This window comes from Boleophthalmus pectinirostris, unplaced genomic scaffold, assembly GCF_026225935.1.
Source record: "Boleophthalmus pectinirostris isolate CB_2022bp ecotype Guang Dong unplaced genomic scaffold, ASM2622593v1 HiC_scaffold_13, whole genome shotgun sequence".
Taxonomy (NCBI): domain Eukaryota; kingdom Metazoa; phylum Chordata; class Actinopteri; order Gobiiformes; family Gobiidae; genus Boleophthalmus; species Boleophthalmus pectinirostris.
This window is the reverse complement of record NW_026571036.1, coordinates 23,550,986-23,566,527: the sequence shown is the minus strand read 5'-3', so window position 1 is coordinate 23,566,527 and position 15,542 is coordinate 23,550,986. Positions and strand designations below refer to the sequence as shown.

Genomic DNA, 15,542 nt, shown 5'->3' with positions numbered 1-15,542 from the left:
ATGAGACAAAAATAAGTTTTCGTGCAAAGGCCAAAGGCAGAAACACTTTATGTTTTGTTTGTGATTTAGTTCATAAATATATTTTATTTTTGTTGTGGCCTTGGCTCAGGGTCTTAACACAGTCAATAAATAAACCTTTGTATTCAATTACACCTCAGTGATCTTAAATGTGAAAGTATTGTGTGTATTTATTCATACTATACACACTTGACTGCAAAGTCACTTGTGTCAAACTGTTTGACTGTGTAAATGTCACCGCATGATCCTGATCAGCACTAAACAGGAAATCCAAAACTTTTCTAGATCATTTCAAACAAACACATGAGCTTGGTGACCTGTTTCTGTCTTTGGCCATTGCATGGAAACTTATTTTTGGCTCATGATACAAAGGCAGAGTACAGAAACTTACAAATAAGGTCAAAGGTCAATTTTGAGCTCAATATTTTTCACATACAAATATTTCTTCATTATAGCAACTAGTTGTCAGATTTTGGGGGCCCTGCCTATTATCCTTTTGTCTGGACACAACAGTAAGTAAGTGTTTATTTATATAGCACTTTTCACAGACATTTTTTTGTCATAAAGACGCTTTACAGAGCATTATTCAGCATTATTCATTCACTCTATACCTGGTGATGGTAAGCTACTGTTGTAGCCACAGCTGCCCTGGGGCAGACTGACAGAAGCACAGCTGCCAAACCTATCGGCGCCCACCATCAACCACACACCACTTTCATACCAGGCAATGTGGGTGAAGTGTCGAGCCACTAGCACCAGTGCTAATTTCCACCTGTCATCCCTGGGCAGGTTCATTGATTGATTGTATTTAACTGACCTTAACTATCAACTGTTCTTGGAGACCTGTGTAGGTCGCCAACAGAAATTTTGAAGTAAATTTTCCAGAGAGTTTCACACTTTTTGTCTTCGTAGGACACGGTTGGTCTCAAAAGGTAATGCGTTGTCTCCATCTAGTGGCCACATACGGTATAACAGCTCTAATCCTCTGAAATACTTAATGCAGAAAAGATCAACTATAAACTGTTTTTGGAGGCGCCATTTCGTCACAGTGTGATGACAAAAGTTTAATACCTAAATAAAAGTGATATAATTAAACCAGTCGTCATCGTGCGTTGGAGTGGTCCACGTGAAAGACGAGCAGTTGCGTAATGACGCGCCCACAGCGGTGACGCACAGTAATGGCGGTGCCCTTGTTAGAATGGGGACTGTTGTTGGTCATTTATTAGCCAAGTTACTGTGAATTAACTGTGGATTCGTTGATTACTGCGTCGATCTGGTTCCATTACGCGCGGACTTGATGTTAAAGGTAAGCTGTGCGTGCGTGGCCGCTGGATGGGGGGAGTTTGCGGGAGTTTGGTCACAGCCACAGCCTCAGACCTCGAGTGAAGAAAGTTTGCTAGCCGCTGGAGCTAAGTGCTAGCATCACCTGCTGAGCTGCAAAGTTTCACAGGACACACTGTCCTCGATGAATCCTCTCTGTACACTTCAGTGGTCGCGTTGTCGCAGTTTGGAGCACTGTTAATCTTGATGATTGTGTGTATTATGACGTGGATGAAGGTTAGGAGCCGGCTAACACGCGTGGCTAAATAGATTGTAGCAGTTAATCTGTGAAAAGTGGAGTGTGACATTTGGACTGCACTGACAACACTGCGGAGGTGTTCAAATCAACAGTGTATCTAGTGTCTGGTTTGTTTGTCAGTTTGATCACCAACTCTTCACCAAACTGTCTCTAATGTCATTTCACTCGGATTCATATTAAAGCTGCAGTGTGTCACTTTTCTGCTGGAGGGTCCGTTAGTTCGTCAGATGCTTTTCTGTTATTGCTTTGTCTGGAATGTTCCACAGTATGGCATTAAACCTTTCTATCTTCACGGAGACCAAACCAGACTGAGTTACAGGTCAGGTCTGTGGAGAGGCGACCCCGCTCACAGTCACAGTGTCTGTTTATCTAGGTATTTTTGAGCTCTAAAACCACCTGTAATTGAATAAATGTAAAGTAGAGCTGTTTAATGTCACACTGTGAAACATTCTAGGCAGAGCAATGACATCTCCATAGAAACAAGTAGGTGATGGACCCTCCACCAGAAAAGTTACATAGTGCACCTTAAGTTATTCCGATCACATGGATGTGTAGGAGATGCAGTTCTTTACTATTGTGGATTTACATGACATGGTTTAAATCAGGGGTCTTCAATGATTTTCAGGCCAGGGACCCCCAAACTGATGTAGGGGGTCCCTGCTCCAGCTCTCCTGTCTATATCTATATCTATGTATATATGACATACAATTGTGTTTTATATTACATTGGGCCTAGTGTCGTGTATCAACAGCTGCTCTGTTATTGAACATTCAATACTGGGGGTCGAAGTCATTTAACACGTCCAGACTTTTCCTGAAATCCTGAGCTGACTCTAACTCCATCTCCAGTTTAAGCCTTAACTCGTTCCATGACAGAAATGCGTAAGCCTGAATCTGACCAAAGCCACTCAGGCCTGAAGTTTAAGCTGTACTTTGAGCTCGCGATGACTCTAAGAAGGCCAGATGAATGGAGCAATCACATCACGGAAATTCGGCTCAAAATGTGACTTTTTTAAACGATCTGATTAAACGAGAGAAGAGCCACAGCGCAGACAGACAAGAGTTTGATATGGGACACTGAACGTTTCCGGTCATTCTGATCTGAGGAGCGAGAGGAAAGACTATTCTCCCCCTCCTCTCCGGTGTGCATAATAGTGAAGCTGTAACGGAACTCTTCACATGTAGCCTAGAGGAAATGATCAAATCGGCGCTGACATGAAAGACAGACGTGATGAAGGAACGAACAGACAGAGCCCACTGAAAACCACTTCATCCTCATCTTTCAAAAATGTAGAAATAATAAAAGTCTAATCAACCAAAGATTTTGCGACCCCCTGTTGAAGAACTCTGTTTTAAAATGGTAAATGGTCACATTTTTGTACAGCTCTTTTCCAACTTCCACCAGGCTCTTATAGCACTTTACAACCAGAACCATTCAACCCAGTCACACACACTGTCAGAGACACCAGTGCACACAGACACTGGGGGTGAGGTGGGTTTAGTGTCTTGCTCAAGGACACAATGACAGCATTTATCTGTGGGAGCTGAAATCACACCACTAAGCTGTGGGCCAGTGAATGTGACGCTCAGCCAATGTTTGTCAACAGGTGAAGATGAATAAGACAGAAGGAACTAGGAACTAGGAAGACCAAGGTAGACAGAATTAAAAGTGAAATATTGATGTGAAAGAGAAAGCTGCTGAACAGATGCAAAACTTTTTTTTTTTAATTCATGCACCTCGTTTCAAATGAATCTTTGGCTTATGTTTAAGGTGCATTGTGTGGTGGAGGGTTAGTCAAATGCTTTTCTCCATGGACATGTTATTGCTTCATCTGGAATGTCTCACAGTGTGGCATTAAACCTTTGAATTAAATTCAAAAAGTTTATTGTTAAATTTCCATATGAAAAAGTGAAATTATGTTTTCACTCTCAATCTTCTAAATTAAATAATAATAAAATAAAAGGAAAAGTCCAAAGTTCTTCTTTAGAGAGACAGATTCCTAGCTTCTACATCTAAACTTTCTAACCCTTCTTCTAAACCTTTCTATCTTCATAGAGACCAAACCAGACCATGTTACAGGTCAGATCTGTGAAGAGGCGACCTCGCTCACAGTCACAATGTCTGTTTTTCTAGGTAGTTTTGAGCTGTAAAACCACCTGGAATTGAATAAATGTAATGTAGATCTGTTTAATGCCATATTGTGGAACATGACACAAGCAGTGACATCTCCATAGAAACAAAGATGCTGGACCCCCAACGAAAAAGTTACAAAGTGTATCTCATTGTGCTTCATATATTTGGTGTCTTGTGTGTGTACAGAATATAGAAAGAAGTAAAAAATATATAGACAAATACAAAACCTTGAATGAGATGGTGTGTCCAAACTTTTGACTGGTACTGTACTTCACACATGGTATTTTTCTGCTTGCTCAAAGTAATTTTACCATTTTAACTCCCCTTAATTTAACTCCTGTCTCTTTTGCTGGTCCAGTCTGGCACAGCAGGTCCCTCCAGTGTTTCCTCTCCTCAGCCAATGAAGGACTCAAAGGAGAGTTTGTCCATGTCTGCGCGGGCGGTTCTGGACCACATTAAACCGTGCTGGTACTGGGACAAGAAGGACTTGGCCCACACGCCGTCCCAGGCCGAGGGCTTGGACCCGGGGACAGAGGCTCGCTACAGGAGAGAAGGAGCACGTTTTATCTTTGACGTGGGCACTCGCCTCGGCCTGTATCCTTTTATATCAGTCACACTTTTCACACCAAGTAGCAACAAAGATAATAGTTGGCTTTCTGGGTACTATGAAGTCTAAACCACATCTAAACCAGGTCTTAAACAGGACTAAACCAGGACTAAACCAGGACTAAACCAGGACTAAAGTTGGTAGATCTAAACCAGATCTTAAATATGTCTAAAACTGGTCTAACCCAGGTTTAAAATAGGTTTAAATCAGGTTTTAAATAGGTCTAAAATAGGTCTAAAACTGATCTAAAACTGGTCTAACCTGGGCCTAAAGTGTGTCTAAAACTGGTCAAAACCAGGTCTAAAAACCAGGTCTAAAAACCAGGTCTAAAAACCAGGTCTAAAAACCAGGACTAAAAACCAGGACTAAAAACCAGGACTAAAAACCAGGACTAAAAACCAGGACTAAAAACCAGGACTAAACCAGGACTAAAGTTGCACTGAAAAGCACTTATTACTAAGTTTGACTGACTGCTTGTTTTGATCTGGTTTATAAACCCCTGTTTACTGTTGATGTGGATTTTGTTTTGCCTTGTTCTAGTCCTGGTTTAGTCCTGCCTGGTCTAGTCCAGGCTTAGTTCTGAGTTTAGTCTTAGTCTTAGGTGTGTTTTTTAATGTCTCATGTTGCACTTTGAGCTTTTTGCACATTTTGTTTGTTTGTTTTGTTTTTTCCTCCCAGTGTTGTTTTTTAATTACAAATGGCAGATAAACTAACTTAAGTGTGAATGCTCCCTACACAGGTCCAAAATAAACAACTAAGGCTTTAAAGAAGACCTATGCTTGTGTCTGCTATATAGTTATAATCTATGACCCCTGTGAGTCTTTATGTTATAATTTGCACATTTTAAATCACAGTATTCATATAAAATGACTTGTGCTGTTTTCCACGTTTCAAACTGTGATGCCCAATGGGAGCTGATGTCGCTGTAAACATCATCACAACAAAGAGCTGTGAAGTTATCAGCTCCTCCTATAGAAAGCTGCTTATTATATTGGTGAATAGTGAAAAACAAAATACCTCCACGATGGTGCTGAATCCTGCGTGCATCACAGATTAAGAAAATGAAACTGGACAAAAACATCTTAGATTTGTGTCTAAATAAAAATATTAGAACTTCAGAGTAATTCACACACCATCAGACTTGACTTGACTTGGATTTGTGTTTATTCGTATAAGTATGATGTGTTGCCTGGATGCAGATTTTAACACAGCCTCATTAAATAATTAGTCTATTTCTGTTATTTAACTTTTGTTCTTCTTATTGACTTTGTTCTTTGATATTTTTCTTAATTTCCATGATCAGACATTATGACACACTGGCGACTGGCATCATATATTTCCACAGATTCTACATGTTCCATTCATTTAAGCAGTTCCCCAGATATGTAAGTCTGTCAGTTTGGAGTTCATATTATCGTACATGGATACACACCTGATGTTATTGTGTGTTGTAACAGGTGACTGGTGCCTGCTGCCTGTTTTTGGCCGGGAAAGTGGAAGAAACTCCAAAGAAGTGTAAAGACATCATCAGAACAGCCCGAGAGCTTCTGAACCCTGTGCAGTTTGCCCAGTTTGGAGATGATGCAAAGGTATGTGTTATCACTGTGTTTACATCAGAGACTGGATATATAAATGAACCTGCTCACCACTGCGCTCCAAATAGGAAGCGAGCATGGGGGCACTTCCGGCTCCATCGACTCAGCTCCAGTTCACCTTCTACTGAAAAAGTGTTGCTCCTCTCTCTGTAACTGCTGCTGTCAGGCTCATCATTTTCAACTTATGTTAATGTCCGTATTTAATCTACATGATGCTGGTGTTAGTAGGAAGGTTCCCATGGTCACGGAAATTGAAAATGTCATTTTCAGACCTGGAAAAGTCATGGGATTTTAGTATCTGTTTCATGCAACTACATCGTTTTGTGAAGTTGAGGCTATTATGATTATTTCCAAACATCTGCGCCTTTTGTATAAAAGAGACGACAATAAATGCACTCACAGGATTTTGAATGTTCAAAAACTTTAATCCCAAACCATAAGGTGAGTGGAAAGAGTTCACATTTCAGATTTAGCCCTAAAAGTCTGATCAGTTCTACACATGTAGGGGCTGTGAAGTCATGGAAAAGTTTTGAAATTTTGTGAGTGAAAAAGAGTGTGAACGCAGTAGTAGTTGTACTTGTAGTTGTACTTGTAGTTGTACTTGTAGTTGTACTTGTAGTTGTACTTGTAGTTGTACTTGTAGTTGTAGTAGTTGTACTAGTAGTTATAGTTGTAGTTGTTTTTTATTGTTCACACATGTCCAGGTTTTGACAAGAAAAATTATGCAAAAAGATATAGAGGCTAAAGCTAATGTGGGAAAAATGAAAGGTCCTGTATTTCACAATATTGACTCATGACCTTTAGCCAACACTGTTCTCTCTTCAAAAACATACATTTGTTTTGTTTCATTCACACATCTTTGAATAACTCTTTACTATTATTATTAGTCTCTCTACACAAGATATATGAAATAGAAATGGACATGGCTAACCCAGGGAGCGTGCTTCTGGTTCCATCAACTCTGGTTTCAGTTCACTTTATATTGAAAGACTCTTTGTAACTACTACTGTCAGGCTCATCATTTTGGTTGGGGTTAAGGGTTTTTATTATGGCCGTAAATTAATGAAGGCAACAATTTCTGACTTAATGTAGGAGATCATAGACAGCACCGTTCTCACTAAAGACTGTTGAATGTGTTTAATGTCTTGTATAACTGAAGCTTTTTCAACCACAAACCTATTTTAAAGGTGCACTTTGAAACTTTTTGGATGGGTGTCTGTCACCTACTTGTTTCTATGGGTACATGTTACTGCTCTGCCTGGAATGTTCCACAGTATGGCATTAAACAGCTCAACCTTTCACTTATTCAGTTACAGGTGGTTTTATAGCTCATAAATACCTAGAAAAACAGACATTGTGACTGTGAGCGGGGTCGCCTCTCCACAGATCTGACCTGTAACGTGGTCTGGTTTGGTCTCCATGAAGATAGAAAGTTTTAATGCCACACTGTGGAACATTCCAGACCAAGCAATAACATCTCCATAGAGGAAAGCACTTGATGGACCCTCCACCAGAAAAGTTACCCTTTACACATTTTAAAGTTGCGTGTGCTGTTTTGTTTCCGCAGGAGGAGGTGATGGTGTTGGAGAGAATCCTGCTCCAGACAATAAAGTTTGACCTGATGGTGGAGCACCCGTACATGTTCCTGCTGCGCTACGTCAAACAGCTCAAAGGTGACGCACAGATAAGAGAATTAAAAAAAAATACTGTGAGTCAAAAACATATCCGAGAATCAGCAGAGAACTCAAATATGTTTTATTACAGGGGACAAGAATAAAGTCTGCAAAGTACTACAGATGGCATGGACCTTTGTCAATGACAGGTTGGTAACAGATATTTGATAATACAGGAACATGCTCCCTTTTTGTTTATCTTTTTGAACAATCTACTTGATAATACAAGAATCAAAAGGAGGGAGATGCACAATATTTTCTTCCATTAAAGCAGATGGGTCTGCTTTAATGGAAGAAAATATTGTGCAAAATCAACTTTTCAGTGCTTTTAACCATGTTATCGTTGTTTCCCCTTGTCTTTTACTCACCCAAATTTGTATTTGGAGTGAATCAAGCATATTTGAGCAATCTTTAATCTTATTTAATGTCTCAAGACACCATATTGCAGATCGATGCCCATTTTCACCTCCATCAGCACACATCCACTGCTCTGTACTTACTGGAGGTGCAAACTCTGTTGTGATGAAGTAGGGTACTGCATTTTTTTAACATGAAAGTGAACTTGTTTCTTTATTAAATAATTTTAGATCAATATTGCAGTATAAAATGTTGCTTTGGTAAAAAACCTGGGGTCTGTATCAAAAAGTTAGTGAGAAGTAGGAATAAAAGAGATTATCTACTTCCTCTTGCGATTTGTCAAAAAAAAAAAGAGAAATTTGATACATTTGAAATGAAAAAAAAGAGTCTAAAAAAACTGATCAACTTGAGACATTCTTGTCCTGAACAAAAAAAACAAAACTTCTGTATTAAAACTATGACTGTGACTGATGTGAGTATACCTGTCCCCCTGTCCTGTCCTGTCCTGTCCTGCAGCCTGTGCACGATGCTGTCCCTGCAGTGGGAGCCTGAGATCATCGCCGTGGCCGTCATGTATTTGGCCGGACGTCTCTGTAAGTTTGACATCCAGGAGTGGACCACGAAGCAGCCGTCCAGACGCTGGTGGGAGCAGTTTGTGCAGGACGTGCCCGTGGAGCTGCTCGAAGGTAAAAAAAAAAAAAAAAAACTAAAGCATTTGACCAACTTTAATATTACTAGAACACAGTCAAATGTATGTTTATTTTGCTTTTTACCTTTGTAACATCTTCATTTGTTCTCTAGAAATACAATACTATGTAACTGTACACCTTACTCACGGTGCAGAACGTACTTTACAGTCAGTACATTTCCATCACAGCAGATTCAAGTTTACAAATGAGATGCTTCATCCAAGGACACTTCTGTGTTTCGAATGATGGGTCTTTTTATCTCTATTCTAACACTAATACGTTTGAGGTATAAAAATATTAAAATAACTCCACAAACTTCAGCTTTCTGGTTGAGGTTATACTGCTGCCTGAGCTAGGGTTGCCAGGAACGTTCCACAGTATGGCATTAAATTTATCAGACATTTATTTTAATTACAGGTGTTTTTATTGCTCCAAAATACACTGAAAAACACTTAAGGGTGGGCCTGCCTCTCCACAGATCTGACCCATAGCTTGGCCCGGTGGCATTACCTGCTTGTCTCCATGGAAACAGGAAACTGTAAAAGATTTAGGCAAAGCAAAACCATATTCATCATGGAGACAAGCGTCTTTTGTTTAAAAGAGACGACAATAAATGCACTGACAGGATTTAGAATGTTCAAACACTCTAATCCCAAACCATAAAGTGAGTGGAAAGAGTTCCCATTTCATATTTAGCTCTAAAAGTCTGATCAATTCTACACATGTTGGTGCTGTAAAGTCATGGAAAATTCACTTTAGCTCATGAAAAAGTCATGGAAAAGTTTTGAAATTTTTTCAGTGAAAAAGAGTGGGAAGCCTGCAAGCAGATTGTGGAACCTCTACCAGAAAACTTATGCAATGCAGCTTTAATTTGAATTGGTTGTTTTCTATTTTATGTTTGGATAAAAGTTTGTATTGGCTTTGAGACACATTTCGCTGCTGCTAAACGTCTCCACCATCGGCAACGCAGAGCCTCAGAGACCCAAGCGTCTGAAGAAAAGTGAAAGTGCTGCATAAGATCTTTCCCGAGTCCAACCATATACATTATTTAAAGTTCTAAAATGTGAAATTCAAATGCAAAGGTTTCCAAAGGTGTTTGAAAGCCCTGACTAAAGCAGAACTCATCCTCTGAATAAAACTGTATTCTCCAGACATCTGCCATCAGATCCTGGACCTGTACTCTCAGGGGAACAAGCCCATCCCACAGCAGATGCAGGAGAGAGAGAGGACCTCTGCTCCTCCTCCTCCAGTGCCACAGGGACCTCCTCCTCCCCCCAGCAACCCCCCACCTCCTCCACCAAAGAAGACCTCACCACCAGGGGGCAGTCCTGCGCGTCAGCTCAAACGCACACATGTGAGTACTGGCATTCAGTTGGGAACAATGTACACTTACTGACTCAATACTTTTTACATGTAAAGATAGAGTATGTAGTCCATTCCAGGTGGAGTGGACCTGCTTGTCCCCATGGAGATGGTCCAGCTTTGCCTTAAATGTTCCACTTTTTAGCATTAAACATATCTAACAAGTATACATTCAATTACTGGTGTTTTTCTCAACGATTCTCGTCTGCCTTATTCTTTTGAGTGATTATGTCTTTGCACAGATTTGATTTGTAACATGACCTGTCTTCATTCAGATAACAAATTAAATGCTGTATTATGGAACATTCAAGGCATAATATCATCTCCATTTACAATGGGCATAAGCAGGTGGCAGCTCCTACACCAGAAAAGTTACATAGTGCAACTTTACACACAAACTAAACAAATCCTGCATAATCAGGATAAGTTCTTCTCTCAAACAGAAAACTCTCTGCTCCAACTTGTGATGTCATGTCATAATACACAGTGCTCCACTGTGTTTTTAAACTCCATACACCTTCACTAGAATCATTTGGATGATTTCTACCACTTCATGACATCACAGGGTGGAAGAGAGCTTTGGAAATGTAGACAGACTAATAATGCAGGATTACTCAAACATGTGAATGAAACAAAACACAACTCCAAATATAATTTTAAAGAGGTAACATTATGGCTTAAATCTCTTAAGAGTTATTTTTGTGTAATACAGGTGTATGTATATTTTTGTTTCAGGCCTCCCCTAAAGAAGAACCAAAGGCTCCAGGTAAGCCCCTGTATTCTCCTATGCAAACTGTAAAGTAGTTTTAAACGAGTCTCCCTTAATGAACATTAAGTGCACACATTGGACGCCCTATGAGCTCTCCTCAGTGCGCGTCTATAGTGTCTGTTCTAAATGGACATGATTAGTCTCCTGTTGTAAGGTATGAGGACTGCCTGCTGTGGGCTCCATTAGCTCAGACACATTTGTCTAACAGCTGCTCTGCTCCATTAACAGAACAAGTTGGATCAAAAATCCCGCGTCTGGAGAGCCCCATGCCGCCCCTGCCTTCTCCCCAGCCTCCTCCTCCGGGTGAGTTGTGTTCCTACTTAATTTAAGTTCTAAGTGACCTCAAGCAGCGTCCAAAGCAAATATGTGAACTGTCTGTAAATGGTTTTATAATGAGCAGCCATACCCCCTGCAGAAGTCTTTAGTCTGATTATAGTGGAGTCTTGTCTGGACATTAGAAAACCTCCCAAAGGCTTCAGAGCAGCAGATTAGTGGAGGAGAATCCTGTGTGTCTGAGTGCAGGTCTGTGGATGTGTTATATTGTGTGTGTGTGTGTGTGTGTGTATGTATTATGTGTGGTTTAAAAACAATTTTTCCACTAACTTTATATCCACATATTTAGATTTTATTATATAGAACTAAAATCACTATAATGTAAGTTACAGGTACATTATCATAGACTGTATAAAGAAGTGGAAGGAGTGTGACATCACCCATAGATTTCAACTCCAGTCAAATGAAGCTCACAGAGGCCTGCAGTTATAGGGGTGAATATATATAATTATAGGGGTTATTGGAGCCAAGTTCCATTTTAGGAATGTATTTATTGACAAAATAGCAGCAGTTACACAATGCACACATTAGCAAACACAACCAGAAACGTTTTAATATCGTCTGAAAACTTCAGGATAAATGCAACATAGATGTTCTGATTTAAGTGTTTGATTTTCCACAAAAAGGTGAGAATGACTAACCATAGATATGGACTGGTAGCTCTGGTGTTCAGTCTCTTGGCATGCTTGAATACCACTGCCATCTTGGTACAGGGCGTCCATGGTCTAAAGTCATTTGACCAAAGCTTTTTCACAGTATCAGCGAGTGAAGATGCAACGTTTGTGCTGCATATGGACTGAACCAGGACTGAACCAGGACTGAAACAGGACTTATCTTAGATTTGAGAGAGAGGGAGAACCCTGAACCCGTGGAGCAGGGTGTCCACAAAGTGTGATCGGGTGACGGCTGCGCTTAGCCCTCTGTGTCAGTCCTTTCGCCTGCGGTCACCCGACGGTGTCCATGCACCTCTGGGCCAGTCCCGACGCTCGGAACAGTAATGAAGCCCTGCGAAAAATGTGTCTGAGGCCTGCATTTGGACCACGGGCCATAGTTTGGACATGCCTGGTCTAAATCATGGTTAAATGTTTGTTAAATCACTTCTTGTGTTCATATGAAAGTTCATATGAAACACAAACATTTAACATAAGAGTGAAAATGTCAAATGTGTCACATAAACGAGTTTCCTTCCTCTGAACAAACAACAAAACTGTAGCTGTAACAAAATAATTTAGTAAAATAAACCAAAAAATACTCTTGGTGATATATCGATACAGCAGCCCACAATATCGATACTGTATCATCACATTAAAAGATATGATACATTAAACAATACGATATATCTTTATTTTGATATTTTTTCACACCTGTAGTCATCTGAGACCAGATTGAGGTTTTTAATGCAGTTTTCGAGACTCTAAATTTGTTTTCGTTGCTTCTCTCCACAGAGCGCAAGGCCCCGGTTCCTGCCCCTCCCACTGAGGCCGAACCAGGAAGTGAAGTGGCTCCTCCCCCTCCTCTGGCCCCGCCCCCTCAGCAGCCTCCCCCTCTGCCCCACCGCCCTCCTCCCCCTCCCCCCCTCCAGCTACGTCATGTCCACCACGAGCTCGTACATGTCCGGGGAGGGCTTCCAGAGCCTGCAGTCCATGATGAAGACTGACGCGCCCGCCTACCCGCCCCTGCCCCCCGGGTACGCTCCCCCGATGCCGCCCTACCACCACGTCTACCCGCCCCCGACCCCTCCTCCCCCGGGACCCCCGCCCTCCACGTACCCCCCTCCGCCCAACTTACCCCCGGCGTTCCCCCCTCCGCCCGGGTACAACAGCTACCCGCCTCCCCCTCCTCCGCCCAGGATGGCACACACTCACGTACCCCCTCCGGGCATAGGCCTACACCCGCCCGGGTACCCGCCCCCGCCCCCCGTGCCCGGACAGTCGCCAGTCCCTCACCCCCCTCCTCCACCGGGTATGCTGTTAAATCGCGGAGGCTGGATGAGATGAAACCGAAATCTAAAAACTCTGTACAACATTTTGCAAATAAAACGCAGGAAGTCGTGTTTTGCCATTTTCAAAAGGGCACAGGACGTCAATGCCAACTTGAATTAGGAAAAAGGCTTTAATGATGCATTTAAAAGGTCCATATTACGCCATTTTTCATCTGTGATAATGTTTTCTCGTCAACAAACAGACCTGGGGTTGTGTTTTGTTTCATTCACATGTTTAACACACAAACCTGCACATTTAGACTCTTTTCTCTCAAACTGAAAACACTCTGTTCCACTTTGGAAATACAGGAAGTGCTCCACTGTGTTTTTATACTCACTAGAATCATTTGGAAGATTTGAAGCCCAGAATTGCCAATCTTTGTTTTGAGATTTGGAGATATTATCAGATTAATAACACAGCGTTACTTAAACGTGCGTGAATGAAACAAAACACAACTCCAGCTCTGTTTTTGATTATAACTTGACTTAACGCTCATAAGAGTTCATTTTGCGTAATAAAAGGACCTTTAAAGAACTTGATGGGTACAATATGATGAATTATTTCCTCATTCAGTAGAACCACGAAACATCACAAGTTAAAACTGAAGCATATTTTCTGCAAACTTTGTTCATTGTTAATTTGTGTTTTGAATTTGACTGTGACCCTGCAGTTGTTTTTTTAATTTTTATTATTATGTTGAATCTTTAGCTGAACACTGTCTCTCATTAGCTCTCATAGAAGTCGCCTTTAAACTCTCGTTGTGTTCCAATAGTATTTCATCGAATTACAAACATCGCCGGTCAGCCCAGAGTTTTCAGTGACGTCACATTTGGACCACAGGAAAGGCTGAAGACGGAGCGTTCGATATGCGAAAGCAAATGCAAAATAAATATGGACTTTTAAAGGTGCACTGTGTAACTTTTCAGGTTAGGGGTCTAAATTTGGAGAAAAGATGCATTTATTTGATTATGGCTTTGCTTATTGCACAAAAACGTCTTTAAAAACATGTATTCTTAGTGCGAGTGGGGTCGCCTCTTCACAGATCTCACCTGTAACTCGCCCTGGTGGTGTCTCCTGCTTGTTTCTACGGAGACTGAAAAGTTTAATGTCATACTTTAGAATACTGGAGGTAAAGCAATAACATCTCCATGGAGACAAGTAACTGGGGAGCCCTCTACTAGAAAAGTCACACAGTGAAACTTTAATGTATGTTTCCAAGACCAAAAAATATATAGTTTTGATTTGTCAGATTGAAAAATGTGGCATTTTTGCATTTTTTTTTATACAGTATATATTGGACTATGAATGCTATGCTTGCTTAAAGATGCACTCTGTAACTTTTAAGCTGGGGGTCCATCACCTGCTTGTTTCTATGGAGATGTCATTGCTCGGTCTGGAATGTTCCACAGTGTGACATTAAACAGCTCGACTTGACATTTATTCTATTCCAGGTGGTTTTGTGTGTCAAAAATACCTAAAAAAAAAAACAGATACTCTGATTGTGAGCGGGGTCGCCTCTCCACAGATCTGGCCTGTAACTTGATCTGGTTTGGTCTCCATGGAGAAAAGGATTTGATGGACGCTCCCCCAGAAAAGCTACACAATGCACCTTTACGTCCCAATTTTTACCTACTGAATGTCAAATTATTTTCATCTTTATTTACAATTGCCATTGTCTCCTCGTCTTTTGAACACGTTGTTTTGAGGATGTGACGTTGCAGGAAAACTCTGGGTGGGACCATCCTTGTGTAACACTGGATTTTGGGGCATTTTGTACATATCTGCTTTGTTCATGTAGATTATTCGAGATTCTCCACTCTGTGCCTTAGCCTCCTCTGTGCTGATCGTGCAGTTTCGGTTTGTGTCAACACTTAGGACAATAAAGACCTGCTCTTTCCTACTCGGAGTCTGACTGGATTTCATTTTGTCTGGAGCGTCTGTCACCTTTTTGTCCCCATGGAGATGTTATCGCTTACCAGGAATGTTCCATGGTGTTTCTATTGCTCAAAAATACAAGAATTTTCTCTGTGAATAGGGGCAACTACAGATATGACCTGTAGTCCTGTACACTAGCATATAGTTGTCTCCACTGATTTAGATAAATTTAATCTCTACCGTGGAACATTCTATACAAAGTAATCACATCACCATAGAGACGAGCAAGTGACGGACCCTCCACAAGGAAAGTCACAATGCATCTTTAACAACACTGAGTAAATCGTGGTATTGCTACGTCTTCAAAAACGTATCTGGAGTTTTGTTTCATTCACACGTTTGAGTAACTCTTTATTATTAGTCTGTCTACAGCTCCAAAACTCAAAATGCTCTGTGCCACCATGTGATGTCATGAAGTGGTAGTTTTCAAGTTAACAGCTCATTTTACCTTTTTAATAAACTCTGGTATGCAAACAAAATGTTACAAATATGCATAAAAGAACACACAAA

General features: G+C 40.9%; 1 protein-coding gene across 1 annotated transcript; it reads left to right on the top strand.

Annotated features, from left to right (window-relative positions):
* Window positions 1–1,184: 1,184 nt before the first annotated feature.
* On the top strand, window positions 1,185–14,997 carry LOC110161285 (cyclin-K-like). The gene is given in 12 exon segments (XM_055149588.1): window positions 1,185–1,324; window positions 4,089–4,324; window positions 5,641–5,722; window positions 5,795–5,926; window positions 7,500–7,605; window positions 7,697–7,754; window positions 8,479–8,648; window positions 9,803–10,005; window positions 10,749–10,779; window positions 11,011–11,085; window positions 12,561–12,685; window positions 12,687–14,997. Coding segments are annotated over 12 exon segments (1,653 nt in total). The 5' UTR covers window positions 1,185–1,315; the 3' UTR covers window positions 13,113–14,997.
* The last annotated feature ends 545 nt before the right edge of the window (window positions 14,998–15,542 follow it).